The sequence below is a fragment of the Falco rusticolus genome, chromosome 8 (genome assembly GCF_015220075.1).
Source record: "Falco rusticolus isolate bFalRus1 chromosome 8, bFalRus1.pri, whole genome shotgun sequence".
Classification (NCBI taxonomy): Eukaryota; Metazoa; Chordata; class Aves; order Falconiformes; family Falconidae; genus Falco; species Falco rusticolus.
In genome coordinates this window covers 4,418,911-4,431,561 of record NC_051194.1, presented here as the reverse complement: position 1 = coordinate 4,431,561, position 12,651 = coordinate 4,418,911, and the positions used below count along the sequence as shown (strand labels likewise).

Here is a 12,651-nt window from a genome sequence, read left to right as displayed (position 1 = left end):
CGCTGATGTAACACTGACTAAATGCCAACTTTTGTTAAATCAATAGAGATCTAAGTGAAGCTACCCATAAAATTCATTTGGTTCTGTAACACACAGGATTATTTCTCTGATAACCAAGGCTGTGCTACTTTAATCTTAGGTCTCTCTTTTTAATGTTTCTATAGACAGCAGAAGTAGTCTTATTATTTGGAGAGAATTCATGGTTCAATAGACAGTGTGTTTTCTCTTTTGGTGGATTCAGGGTAGAAATGAGTTTTGTACAAGATGCACTTTCTTAAAACTTTGTTGGTCAGGCCCCATATGCCCATTAGTTGTTGTTCCACATTACTGTTGGAATTTGAGCTCTCTCAAATTCAAAGACAAGGCATATGAGGAAAACATCCAGGATTATTACTGTACAGGACATTGTTCAAACATATCCCATCACCCCATCAGGTCTGTACTGGAAATATAAACTCTGCTACAAAGCGTAAATCTACCCAACACCGGCCATAAAAAGCTGTTGAGAGCTAACACTGCACCAAGGTTTACAGCAGAGGAGTGAACCAGCATCACAAGCGTTGAGGCTGGTTTTAACACACTTAATTTACTCCTACATCTGCCATAATATTCCTAGGCAAGATTAAAGAAACTTGGGGTTTGATTCAGTGCAGTATCTACCCACTTAAACACATCCTTACTGACCTCAGAAAAAAGCAAGCATGTTCATAAGGGCTCAGGAATAGAGCAGATTTTTTTTTTTATTGCCTTTATTGGAAAGTGTTTCTGGGATTTAAAACATGCAAATTTTCCAATAGGATTTACTGTTCTGTCAATTTCATAAAAGATTTAATTGACTTTTTAAAAATCCAAAGAAGAAAAAGAACTAAGAACCAGAATCATAAGGCTTCCTTTAAATTTCTGCTAGACCCGAAGAGCCCTGCTTTTAAAATATTTCTTGCTCTGCAATGGCCAGAGACCTGGGCTCCTTTGAACAAAGCTGCTTTTGGAGATAAGTAAGAAAACAAGGAAGTTCCTTTTTCACTCCTTTTTTCTATATTTCCTATGATTTTTTTTAATCAAGTCAGTAGATATTAAGAAAATTTGAAGAATTCCTTGTCATCAAGGGAAAAGAATCCATGAGTAATATATGGCAAAAAAAGTCCCATTTGTTTGGAGGGGGCTTTGGAAAGGCCACGTACAGGACAGCACATCCACTGCTGTCTGCTGTGCCCAGCATCACAGGCATCGGTCCTTGTGCTCCTACAAAGGCTTCTGTTCTGACATCTTTCTGGAGTAATGTCTTAGATCACAGAAAAGGAAAAATGAAAAGTGTTATTTAAACTGATTAACAAAGAAAGCCTTTCAAGAAGAATAGAACAAATATTAGCTCTAGCAAAGAGATCTGCTGCTCTGATTCTTGGCTTACTGTCTTGAAATAAATCCTTGTGACCTGGGGAGCGAATCTCCAGCTTTTGTAGGAATTATGTGAGAAGACTATCATACCAAAGCATATTAAAAGCATTACTAAAGAATCTTTAAACAGAAGGCTATTTCCTACAGATCGTTAATGAACCATGAATTCAGCATTAATAAAAGATGTTAAATATAACAGTGATGTAAGGCTGAGAAGTGAGCACATCATTAGGATTTACACTGACACACGATACATTCATATAACATGTATACACACAAACATGTCTGATATAAATGTTCTGTCTCATTTCCTACTTACTATATGGTCAGGACAATTAGGTATGTGGGTATAAAGGAGCAATATAAGATACTACCATGCACAGAAAATTTTCCAAAGGGCATCATTCGAACTGCAATGCATAATGTCTAGTAATAGCAAAGAACAACTTGAACAAATCTAAACCCCATTTAGGTCATGATCTAGAATTTATTTCTGAATTCTTTTCACCTTGGGCAAATGGTTCAGACTTTTATAGGAACAAAAAGGGAGAAAAAAAACCTTATGTCTTGTGTATGTTTCATTGCAGCTGGGACGGACCCTCCGAAGTCCTTTCATGAAGTTTGTGGCACATGCAGTTTCTTTTACAATCTTCCTTGGACTGTTAGTAGTGAATGCTTCAGATCGGTTTGAAGGAGTAAAAAATCTCCCCAACGAGACCATCACGGATCATCCAAAACAAATATTTAGAGTCAAAACGACTCAGTTCTCATGGACAGAATTGCTGATCATGAAGTGGGTATTGGGTAAGCAAAACCGAAATGTCTGTAAATCCTCCAGGGAAATTCTACATGACTAGGAATAGCATGATAGACAGTGAGAAGACAAAGGGAAAACAAAACAAATAAACAAACAGAACCCCCCAGCAAACCACAATGAGGCTAAATCAGAGGTTGATGGTAATATTTTTTATTAAAATAGGGTCAAAGAAGACTTTAGCCTTGGTCACTGCTTTTGAAACTATTGAATGTTGCTTAGCAAATTTGCTGTTTCCTGATTTTCTATGGTGAATGCTATAGATGTTGTCTGTTTGCCTCTGTTGGTTTAATCATTACATTTTAAAGAAGGTAATACAGTCATTAAAACTTAGAGCAATGTCCTATAGTGAAACTGTATCTAAAGTGAGCAGAAAGAAGTGTGTCCACTGGGACGTGGGTGACCACCAGCCTGTTTTAATACCCTGCCATGAGATCTTGCTATAATTGACTGAACATCAGTTCCTTCATCTGTTAAATGGGTATATTGTTATTCATTTTTTTTGTAAGGCACTCTCAGATCTAGTGATGGAAACTGCTAGGTAGGTACGAGTTGGATTTTAGGAAATTCATAATATGAAATTGTTACTGGTGAGAGGACAGCACAGCACTCAAATCTTTTAAAAGTTAGTCATACAGCAATTATAAACCAGGGATTCATGTGGATGAAGTCTTCAAATATAAAAGTATGTCACATGCACAGGTTAAACTTCCAGGGAGTTTGAGGCAAATTCCGATGTATTGCTTTTCCTGCCATAATTTATTCCTGGCAGGTCAGCTACCCTGAACTAATCCAAACAAGCTCAGAAGGATTTATTGGGAAATTGAATTTATCAACTCTGCAGAATCTTTGTCTACCTCTTCTGCATCTATTTTTAGCCACCACCATGATTTTGATTTTTTTCTTGCAGCTAATAATTCCACTGTTCCATAAGTACTGATGGCACAAACCCCCCCTGAAAAATAGGATAGAGCTGCTCTATCTGATGACTTCTTGGCCACCATTTCTTTGTTATCTGTCCCTGCAATAATCAAAATCCCATACAGGATATGAGGCTAGAAAATACTGAATAGATGCCAGACTGGATAGAGTAAGTCTGTAAGATATATTTTTAAAATTATATTAAAGCAGTTGGACCAGATGATTAGATTTTTAGACCAGGTATTCTTTTCTTATAGGCAGTAGGTATCTGTCTGCCTGGTGAGTTCCTGAGAGATGAAGCAGAAAACATTTCATTTAAAGCGAAGGTTTTCACTTTTCTGGGAGAAGAAAGGTGATTCATTGTACAGGCTTCTGAATATAATGAGATTTTCTAATGACTGCCTACATCAGCACTGACAATCTTCTCTGGCCATTTTACCTGTCTGCCTACATAAAGCTTTCAAATAACATTTCGGCGATCCTAAGGTGAAAGTTTGGTGCCCATGGCCTGCAGGCAGCTGGCACAGGGGCTTGTGCACTTGTTTGGCCCTGTATGTGACCCTGAACATTAAGGACTAAGGGTAGTGGACACCCCAGGCTTCTGGCACGAAAATCTTATAGGTATTCTAAATATGTATATATATATATATGTAAATAGAAATACAATTAAACAAAAGTAAATGCTGTAGCTAAATATCACAAGTAAAGTTGCTAAGACATATTTTTCCAAAGACACCAATGTAAGTAGACAGCAAATATGTATTAAAGTATGGTAAAATTAACTTTTGTGTACTAAATATACATATACAAATATATATAACTATACATCCTATTTGGCAACACCTGCAGTTGCTGTCTTCAGACTCAGCAGTCTGGGTGTGCCACCTACATTTCCATTCGTAGTAGAATGGGAAAGTGTATTTTTTTTATTGTCAGCTTGTAAATCCCTTCCTTCTGTTTCTATTCTTTCTCTTTTCTCCTTCATACTGTGGCAGCAATGATGAATGCTGATGACACATTACTTGTTCCAACCATAGCAGACTATTTTTGAAAAATTAGTTTACAGGTCCCTGATCTTGGTTCTTTTTTGGGGAGAAAATTGGCTGTCTGAGTTATCTGGCTGTGAACCATAAAATTATGACGCATGTTCAGAATAGCATTATTCGAAGATAATGTGATACATTAGCATAGCATAGTGCGGCCATGAGCGAGCACAACCTGTGATAGCAGTCCCTGCAATTAATCTTGCTAGAGATATGAAAATTGATCCGTGTGCCTATATTTTAAAGGAAAAACACAAGTAGGAGAATTTCAAATGCAAAAAGGCACCATTGCCATCTCCTGCTCCCAACTATTTGTAATGCAGGCAAGTAATAGAGTAAACGGAGCAGAGGCAATGACTTTCAGCCAGGCAAGCACTTCATCCTACTCCAAAAATCCATATCAGAGACTTTACTTTCCATTAGCCTGCACCGCTGAAATGGCTGTAGAGCATCCCTGGCTCAGCCAGGTAGTGTTAGTGGCCCACTTAACATCCTCGTAAACAGCCAGAGAGCGTTTTAGGCAGGAGTACACCTTTTTGGTCTCCTCTTTGCTATAAAGGAGCAGCCAAGGCCTGCAGATTATAAACCTGTTAGTGCACAGCAATACCACAATGCTCTGAGAGGGGAACTTGCCCCTTCATATACGGGGCATGGCAATTTCAGCTCTTGCATCTGTGGCTCATTGTATGCCCTGGCTACCTCTCCCACTGTGGCTGAGTCTTCCCACCTCTTGCCTTCAGGTGAGGAAGGCTGGGTCTTTCCTCCTGAGCAATACGGACAAAGCTGAGCACTGGAAGCAGGGAGGTTTCGTTTAGAGAGACAAAATCCCCACTGCAAAAGCAGCTGAGGTATCAGTTAAGCTCTGGGCAGACACAATCTGAGCACAACTCTCTCTCTTAATCCAACAGCCTGTGGCAGATCCAGGAAGGCTCAAAGGCAGCTCAGCAACATCAGCTGCTCGTGATTTATGTGCCAGGTCAGTGGATATAAAAACCTGACAAACTGTTCCTTTTTGTGCACAGGTGGTGAATGGCACTTCTTGCACACTTCCATTTTTCTTCCAGGCAGGCTATGCCTGTAGCTTGACTCTCCTTCCACTGCTGAAACCAGAAATGTCCATCAAGAGGACATTTCTGATTATCCCTACTGTGGGAAAACAGGCACAACTGACGTGCAGAAGCTGAAGCTGTTCGTATCCCACCTCTCCCTGCATCAAACTCAGGGAAACGGTCTCTCCCGGAGCCACTGGGGTGCTCAGAAACACCATGTCGAAGTGTGGTCATATTCTGACAAACCTGCTTTACCTAGCTGCCTTCCCTGATTTCTTACATCCCATGTTATGTCCCATCCCCTGAATTTTAGCTGCTTTTTAATCTTCTCAGTATTTTTACATCAGGAGAAGCTTTGAATTACTCTCTCACAATGTATATACAATTACCCAGGCAGTACTGACTGAATAATTACTGTAACTTTTCCACTTGCCCTGAACAGACATTTTTCCATATGTATGGATAAAAAATGATTGCCACACCACTGGCAAAAAGAATGATGTAAATTATAGGCCGATAGTATGGTAAGTTCATGGAGTGATTCTAATTTTAGTCAGTCTACTTAGGTTTAGACATTTCTTACTTCATTAATCTGTGACTTAGGTATATTAAGTGACCAAGATTAGAAATAAATTTGGATGGGTGAGTTAATATTTAAACCAGAAAAGACATTTCTGGGCGTCAGTGAGCAAGTGCTCTGGTGGGCAATGTTACCACCTGTGGGATATTTCCTGAAGTGCTTTAGTACCTTTATACGACATGCAGGTGTAATGTGTAGGGCTAATGCCTCCTAGCTATCACTTCGGGGATACTTTTTTTTTTTTTGAGCTCAAAATGTTTCTTCAATATTTCATCCTTGCTCTGGGACAGTTCCTAAGGCACCAATCCTTCTGCCTTCTTCTCTAGGTTATTTATCATTAAATCTTACTCATGGTAAGTGACAGCTTGGGAGGAAGTTCCTGCATTTACCCAGCCAAGCACATGCAGACTTGAAGAGCAGAGCTGGGAGGCTCCTCTCCTGCCCTCCCTCCGGCTCTTCTCAGCACGGAGCAGACCTCAGGCTCGCTCTCATGAGACATCTATATGGGGCAGAATATATCAGGGTACACCTCCAAGAACCTGCCTGCAGATTCCAGGGCGATGGGGGTCACAGGCTAGCAGTGCCCCGGCCACCGGTGGTATGGATAGCTTAGCAGTCCTTTGCCTCTCAGATGTTTCCCCATGCACAAGGACTGACAGCGGCATTTCTTCATCCTTCCACCCTCTGGCTAGATTCACACCTACTCATTTCCTTCCCTACGACGGCACCTCTTGGGACACCAGGTGCTGCCAGGAGACTCTGAAGTAGCCAAGCGAATGCATTTACATGCCACGCCACGAGAGCTTCCAGCAAAGCCGATGAAGAAGAGTTCACAGAAAGGACGAGGTTGCAGGAGGCCATATGGAAATTGGCAGGCGCTTCTCCTGCTTGATTAAACGTGAATTTTGCTGCTGCTATGGAAACAGGATTGGGTAGAGTGCAGGAAATACTTTTCAGTGGGTTAAATATTGCAATATTTTAGCTATTCAGAAGCAAGATTTTGGCCCTGGCACCCTGCTGTGATTGAAAGTTGGGCAAGTTGGTGAAGTTGACCTGAACTTTTAGCTCCACTTTGCCCATTGAATTCACTTTGCCCAGTGGAATATGGATGCCAAAACATTTGAATGTTCTGGGTTTGGCATTCAGGTGCAGCTGTAAGTCTATTGTCAGAAAGATCCTAAATGCAGGCTAACCTTGGTGTATTCAAAGTGGCAGACCAGACTTTAATGTATGGAAATTCATTATTATTTAATACATAAAACTTTCTGAAAAGTACTGCAAGGACAGAACTTCTGTCTTATTTTTTCTCTATTCATACTGTATTTGCTCCTGAATCAGATTTTCTCTTGCAAAGACATGTTTCCATTCTCAAAATGGACTCAGCCACTGTTCTAGGGAAGGAGAAAAACATGAGCAGAGCAAGCAGTACCATCTTCAGTGGCACAGTTTAGCAAGGAGAGATTTTGGGGACAAGAGAGGAAATCTACATTTTTTCCAAATAGATCAGCAGTAGGATTTTCTAGTGTTTTCAGCACTTCTGAACTGCTTTCTCTGACATCACCAGAAATCTACTTTACCATTGACTCGTACAGTGACATTTTGAAATTCTTACGACCTCACAGGCACAAAGAGATGTATCAAGCTTAAAGTTTTTAATAGTTTTTAAGAAAAGATGACACCAACCATACTTAGGAAATTCAGCTTAATGGAAGAGTTACTTGCTTCGGTCTTAGAAGCCACTGTTTTCCAGGAAACAGGTGTCTGAACACAAAAATCCCCTTCTGTGTCTGACAGTTAAACTGCTCTGTCCTTTCCACAGGCATGATATGGTCAGAGTGCAAGGAGATCTGGGAAGAGGGTCCACGGGAATATGTGGTGCATCTCTGGAACCTGCTGGACTTTGGGATGCTGTCCATCTTCGTGGCATCGTTCACTGCCAGGTTCATGGCTTTTCTCAAAGCGACTGAAGCACAACAGTACGTAGATCAGTACGTTCAAGACGATGACCTCAATAATGTCACCCTTCCCCCTGAAGTTGCTTACTTTACTTATGGTAAGATGCTTTTTGCTATCTAATGCTTCCTGTTCTTTTGGGCTAATTGTGGCAGTGCTGAAAAAGTGGCTTTCTTTTTGTGATATTTACGTAGATTTTTCTAAATAAACGAAATTATTCTTCTCAAATCTACCCATTCCAGCCATCTTCCTAAACAGAAAGGAATTGAGATCTGAGCCTCATTGAGTCTCTGATCTTGTGCTAAGGTTATATTCAGGTCAATCACATTCTGACAAAATAGCTTGAGCAAAAAATAAGCAGGAACTGGGAGTGAGTGGAATATAATTTAAATTAAAGATGAATGAACCTGCTTGGTTTTCTAAATGTGAGAGGAGGGAGATGTGTGAGCAAACATAGGATATGGAGTTGCATTTCTAACTGTTGGTGCACTCTTTTACATCCAACACCTGTATAATGGAAATACAGACACCAATTACACCTATAAACTGCTGCTTCTCCAAGAGAAAAACTTTATTTTTGGAGAGCCTATATCATCTGTAAGTGCTAACATTTGGAAATGCAAGCAAAGTATAGCCTAGACAAGGCTATTTTTGATGGCTGAAATGCTTTTTTCTCACAAATGAATAGAGCTTTGCTCCCCAGTGTGGGGACTGAGTTCATTGCATGCCTCTGCAAGATTTAGATGTAGCCCTGAGCAAAACCCATGGTGATTTTTGCTCGCGGAGGGGTTGCAGGAACTATAGAGCTGGCCACAAAGGAGTGCCACTTGCTCCCTAGGGTTGCAGGGTAGTTATTCTAGCAATATGCTTGGGCTGGAGAGGAAGATCTGGGGCAGCAGACTTCATCCACTGTAGATGCACACCACACAGGACCAGTGCCCTGACCCCACACCAGGGTGTACAGCCACAGGCTTGCTGGCTGGTCCGTGAGCTGGTCACACAGGCTCAGCCTCTTGGCTGGGGTGTCCCCGCTAAAGGTAAGCATCCCCCTCCCTGCCCAGGCAAGCAAGAGGCCCCTGAGATGGTGCTGGTTTGCTGTTGACCCATTTAAAGTGAGTTCCTGATACAAAGGTGCAAAGGGTCCTGAACAGAAGAATGTCACAACCAGATCCTGCAAATTCCTCCATCTGCTGCTTTTCCTTTGGTTCAGATCGCTGCACATAATGCCTAAGTTTACTCCTCGGTCCGTAAAGATGTCACATGTTTTAGCTCTGAGTCACAATCTTTTCATCAAGAAGCTCAGTTGATGCAAGGACACTTATAAGCTATATTAATATAAATGTTCACATTTTCAGTAGATTAAATAAATGATGCATATCTGGTATCAACAAGAAGCTTTTTAAAGTAAGAATATTAGAGTGACTAGACTGCAAGAACTGGTTTTAATTTAAAGATAACATGAAAATGATATAATTGATGGTTATATCTGCTTTATCTGAACAAATTCTAACTTTCTTATCTAATGGTAGATAGAGATCTCTGTCTTCCTAATGCTTCCTTTCCAAATAGTGGCACTGTGCCATGTATCCAAATCTATAGCCAGACTCCACTGTGCCGTGGTTTCGGTTCTCCAGCTCAGGAGCTTCAGATGGAAAAGGCACAGCAGAGTAGTTGATGTTCAACTAGGAAACAGAAAATATCAAATTTGTTTAAAGCCACATGATTTTTTTGCTGTGTGTCTTTGGTCAATCCCAGTGACTTGCTCATTTCTCATATTTGCCATGTGAAAAATACAACTAATTCTTCTCACCTGTATTTGTGCAGCATGCTGAGGACTTCAGTGACCAGTTGTTCCAAAACTTTTTACTTTAACTACTGGCCAAACCCAAGATTCAGTCTTGAAAAGGGGTCATTTATCATAACGGCTTCCATCTAACACTTTTTGTTACTAATACCTAGTGTACATGTATTGTTTTAGCCAGGAACAAGTGGCTTCCCTCGGATCCTCAGATCATTTCAGAAGGACTGTATGCCATAGCTGTGGTACTCAGCTTCTCCCGCATTGCTTACATTCTTCCAGCCAACGAAAGCTTCGGCCCCCTGCAGATCTCTTTGGGGAGGACTGTGAAGGATATCTTCAAGTTCATGGTCATCTTCATCATGGTGTTCCTGGCCTTCATGATCGGAATGTTCAACCTTTACTCTTACTACCTTGGTGCAAAATACAACCCTGCGTTTACAACGTGAGTACCTATGGGAAAGTGGCTGCTCTTGCAGGGCTCAGTCCATTCCGGGCCATTGCTGCTGTAGGGTCTGCTCTGATAGTTTCTACTCCAGCTGCGTGGGGAAGTCGCATCCAGATTTTTCCAGGGAAACTTGTGCCACAGCCTCCTGCCCTGGCAGCTAGCTCCAGGCCTGAGTGCAGGCTGACGTGTAATTCAGATATGGTTATTTCTGGAAATCAAAATAACAGGTCAGGAAAATGGCTTTTGAGATGTTTAGATTAATGAATCAAGAGAAGCCGTGGAGAAGAGGTTAGACCCAGACTGTTGTTCTTAAAGCTGCAAGCCGAACTGGATATAAAATAAGGGAGGATTTTGCTTATCTGACACCTGGTTTAGGATACCACCTGAGGGCAGCTGTCGTTATTAGGCACAATCTGCAGAGCCAGCTGCTAGTCGTGATGCTCAAAAAATTAAACCAACCAGGATGCCGAGGCTGTGTTTTTTAAATCCTGACTGGGGACTTCCCAGCAGAGGCCATGTGAAAGCTGCACCAAGCATCGTGCCAGGTTACTGGCCATGCAGGGCAGTGGGTCGCTGGAGTCATGCTGGTGGGGTGGCTGCATAGCCCGGGGAGGTGGCCGTGCTGCATGTACTGCCTGCAGCCTGTCGGGGATGGGGGAAGAGAAAGAGGTTGGCAAACGCTTCTGGAATGAGGTTCAGCCTGAGGCTGCTTTTGAGAGGGAAAAGGCTACAGCCTTTTGGAGGTAGGACGAAAAGCAATCGATTCTCTGGGACCCTGGGAACCCAAGCCCCAGCCCCATGGGGGACAGCTGAGGCCCTGAAGGAGCTTTCAGGGGAAGGGACAGCCTGGTGCCCTGCTGTGCCAGAGAACATGTCCCATGCGTCCACAGGAAAGCCTCCTGCCTTGCACTGCAATGTGGCACTAACACAGCACCGTGGCAGTCAGCTTGGTGTCTCACAAAACGACAGTGACTTGCCTTAGGGACACAGTGGGGACTTTTCTTCCCACACGCCCGTCTGTGAGGGAAGGGGAAAGCTTGGCACAATGTTTCCCCCTTGCTGTGATCTCACTTCCAGGCAATCACGCTGTGCTTGTGATGCCTGAGCCCACGGTGTTGACCAGCTGCAGAGCAGACAGCAGCTGGCATTTGATGTGCCATTTCTCTAACATGTCACATGGTGAGCTGGGGGCTTCGCTTGTAGCTTTTCTAAGAGAAATTACCTTTCCGGCATCATTTCTCTCCTGCAAGTGGCTGTTTCCTTCCAAATGCCTAGGAGCCAGTTTTACCACACCACCCTCTTGTGCGACATGTATCTTGTAACATGATGTTTACTTTCTCTAATTGAGCCCAATATGCCTTCTAGACCTCTCCTGTAACCTCAAGATATATTTTAATGGAAGGATTTATGAGGCCAGATGCAATTACATTTATCTGTGCTTAGTAGTAAGGTAGAAGAAAATGGAGTATGTGGGATGTGACTTGCTTCTCATTTGAAGAGAAGGTGATGCCCTTGAAGCACAGGACTTAATGGGAAGTTGAGTCTATACCATCGTTGATTGCCTGGTGCCACAGTAACCCCCAGTTACCATATTCCCCAGGCACATTGCTAGAGAACAGTCTTTGACAGATTCCAGCCTCCGATGCAATGCCCAGTAACCCTCTCATTAGCACTCGTTACCTAAGTGGATCTTCCAGTTGTACTATCTTTTGATGGAAACAAGGAGCAAGCATTGACTAAAATGATGACTGTTCACTGGAGTTAAGATTGCCTAAATGCCTGAGGGATGTCTGAACTGGGAAGAGTCTTGTCAAAAGGCAGTGCTCTCCCTCCTTAACTTCAGCCTGGTGACTACTTATCCCGGAGGGATTTCATGTTATTATAAGCAAATTGTCCATGAGCATAAATTTTCCTTTTAAGAATTTGGAGGAGATTTAAAATAGACTTACTTTCTTCTGGTTATTTAAACACACAGGAGCGTCAAATGATGATCAGTGAAAATAAGGCCTTTCATCATATGAAACAAAGAGAATAGATTAACATTCATCCCAAAAATCCTTCTCAGGCACCTCATTCAACAAGCTAGAGACCCTGAGGTATGCAGTCTCAAACAATTTTAATAAGCTAATGACAGTTATATTGGCAGATGGGCAGCCACCAGCTCTAGCAATATTTCCTTCTCTATTTTTCATCAGCTGCCTGTGGGCCTAGCTGAAGGTGGTGGGCTCCTGCTGCTGTTAACTTCTGCATGAAAGAAGGAAGGTTTCAGTATTAGAGCTAAGGAACTCAGCTGTTCATTCACTGAAAATATACTGGGGCAAGGAAGAGTGATGCTTACTTGGGTGTCCTCAGAACTGTTCTGTGGCAGCAGAGACGTCACTGAATGCATTTCCTGGCAGGCATGTTTGTAAATTCTAATGAGAATGGGTGACGTTTTACAGAAAGCAAGTTTTAGACCCAGAAATGTGACTGTTCAGCTATGGGACATAGTTCTCAGACATCACTTGGCTAGTTATGATAGAAAAAGACACTGGATTTCACAGCTTCCCAGGACAGTATGTAGGCAGAAAAAAGTATGCAGGCACAGAAAAAAATAGTGTACATTTGTCCAGATAACACTTACAAGGAATTGCTTGCTTAGTTCTGATGT

The 12,651-nt window shown here is 42.1% G+C and overlaps 1 protein-coding gene across 1 annotated transcript in view; it reads left to right on the top strand.

Annotated features, from left to right (window-relative positions):
* The window catches only part of TRPC7 (transient receptor potential cation channel subfamily C member 7), an 81,508-nt gene that overhangs the window by 52,110 nt on the left and 16,747 nt on the right, over positions 1–12,651 (top strand). The window contains exons 5-7 of the mRNA XM_037398537.1: positions 1,983–2,199; positions 7,622–7,855; positions 9,734–9,998. Of these exons, the coding sequence (XP_037254434.1) occupies positions 1,983–2,199; positions 7,622–7,855; positions 9,734–9,998 (716 nt within the window). The remainder of the gene's footprint in view (positions 1–1,982; positions 2,200–7,621; positions 7,856–9,733; positions 9,999–12,651) is intronic.